Source organism: Sardina pilchardus, chromosome 5 (assembly GCF_963854185.1).
Source record: "Sardina pilchardus chromosome 5, fSarPil1.1, whole genome shotgun sequence".
In the NCBI taxonomy this organism is placed as follows: Eukaryota; Metazoa; Chordata; class Actinopteri; order Clupeiformes; family Clupeidae; genus Sardina; species Sardina pilchardus.
In genome coordinates, this window is record NC_084998.1 from 16,369,398 (window position 1) to 16,371,897 (window position 2,500).

The 2,500-nt window shown below is 46.7% G+C and overlaps 1 protein-coding gene across 1 annotated transcript in view; it reads right to left on the reverse strand.

Annotated features, from left to right (window-relative positions):
• stk10 (serine/threonine kinase 10) overlaps nt 1-2,500 on the reverse strand; it is a 41,252-nt gene that overhangs the window by 20,386 nt on the left and 18,366 nt on the right. Inside the window, exon 7 of the mRNA XM_062536640.1 lies at nt 1,679-1,760. Within this exon, the coding sequence (XP_062392624.1) occupies nt 1,679-1,760 (82 nt within the window). The remainder of the gene's footprint in view (nt 1-1,678; nt 1,761-2,500) is intronic.

Here is a 2,500-nt window from a genome sequence, read left to right on the forward strand (position 1 = left end):
ACCGAAGCAGCATCACCACTACATGCACCCCACACCAAAAGCCATACAGTAATTTCCCGTATATAAGCCGCAGGACAGTGATTTATGCAAGTTAAAAAGAAACAAAAGAAGAAATTTAGCAAAATCAATGTATAAGCTGCGGCTAATAGTCGGGAAATTACGGTACTGCTGCTGGTGGTATTCAGGTGAACCCGACCGGTTTCACACTGCTGTGACCTTCTCACTTACTCTCCCCTTTAACTCCAGCCGGAGGCGAGCTTTAGGTGCCACTCCAGCTGACAGCACTGCAGATCAAGTGGACTTGCTCCCCATTGTGAATTACGTAAAGCCTGAGTGTCAACACTGGAGCAGTCTGCACCCCTGGGCGTAGGCTCAGCTTATAATTAGATTTATCTAAATCCACCATTCTACCGAACTCGGAATGACCTCATGGGACCTGATGGTGACCACAATTAACTGACAGGACAATCGCCTTATCAACGAGGTTTACTTTTCAGCTGAAAAACATGACACCATCTAAACTAAAGGTCATAACATTGAGGGGAAAAAAAGAATTATAGGCTTGTAGATCATCAAAACGTCATATGCCAAATTGACAAACGATAAAATATGGTGAAATGAGAAAGGGTCCATATCATCTGTAGGGCACCTGTAGGATTGCTGCTTCTGAAGACACAGCCAACCTTTCCTGTGTTACACAGCCCGATGTGAAACACATGGCCCGAGTGCACGAATGCATGACCAGAGTCATTTGGCCTACTAGGGCATATTGACCAGAGGCTATCCAAAGGTCAGGCGCCACTGTGCTGGACACGCCATCCTACAAGTGTTCTCTTTGATATACAGTCGGCAGTAATCAAAAACTGAACACTGACGAAGACAAACAGTACACCCACAGAGATACAATCAAACTCAAAACCACACACACACACAAACACACACACACACACACACACACACACACACAAACAACAAAGACATGAATACAACAATGGCATAATCATACTTGCAGGCACAAAGCCTTATCTGTGACTCATGGACAGCGTATTCTGTACCTCAGAGCCTATAAACCTACTGCACCTTGATGGCCCATTATGTAACAGACGCAGCAGACCACACCCTGAGCCAGTACATGACATCTCACGGCTTCTCAAGTCGCTCACAGAAGGGAAAAGTACAGTTAAAGGCCACTTTCCCCATTACGTTGGCGTTGTTCACATACAGAAACACATTACAACAAAGGTCCTTTGCGAGCTTCTGTTTCCATTACAGAATTCCCAAACACTCAAATGTGCAAGGGTGGGGCGTGACTAGAAATCTCCAAAAAGAACATCCCCCGTGGGCCTTGTGCAGAAGTCCCCACTGTGCGTACCACCCCTCTGTACCTAAACAGGAAACGGTTGACTCCTGAATTTAAATAGGCAGCACTTCCCTGGTAACACCCGGCACCCACAGCCCCGCGCCCATTTGCATGATATCTGGAGCATCTCCCTCGTGGGATTCAGAATCAGCGGGATGACAGATGGTTTGAGTTAGTGTCCTTTCTACTGGACAGGGTTTTAGTCGGGGAGGTAAGCTTGAGGAAGGTCAGATTTCAAAGGGTTGCACAAAGCGCTTGGCATTAAACACACACACACACACACACACACACACACACATACAAACGCACAACCCTTACCTCCAGGAGCTGAGAAGCACTCGGACGAGTCTCAGGATTCTTATCCAAAGATTTCTTCAGGAAATCCTTAAAGTCCCGCGACCTAAAACACACAAACGCTGGCACATTAGCCCAGGGGCACGGTCCTCTACATATGGTGTGTGTGTGTGTGTATGCTACTGTATACACACTTTTATTTATGTTATAGTATATAATATCTTGTGTATGTGTATGTGTTCATGTCTGTAGGTGTGGGGTGTACATATGTATGAGCATTTGTATGTCAATGTATACATACTTGTGTGTACACATTTGCGTGTTTGTATCTGCCAATATGAGTATACATCTGTGTGTAAGTGTGTCTGTGTGTAGACGGCGGGTGGGTGGGACCTGGATGTATAACAACAACACACACACACACACACACACACACACACACACACACACTTATGTAAACCAGATTCAGGAATTCAGTGGAGTGGAGTCCACCAGCGAGCGCAGTCAGGCCGCAGTGATCATTGCTTTACACGGCCGTATATCCTTCACGGTAATATATCCTTACACAAATAAAACGCTCAAATCCCAGTGTGCTTTTCATCTGGTGTCTGCTTTCAGCGGCCAGCCAAAGGCCTGCCTCAGCAAGCACTGACACGGCGGAATGTGAAAAGCAATAAAATTGATTAGCCAAGCCATAAGCTTTTTTCGCACACTGGAAAAATGGGGAGACAGAGGGCTTTCTTCCCTTTAACAGGGCCCTGGAGAGATAAGGGGGCAGGGAGGAGCAAGGGGACAGGATCTGAGGGAGGCTGGTGTGTGTGTGTGTGTGTGTGTGTGGGGGGGGGG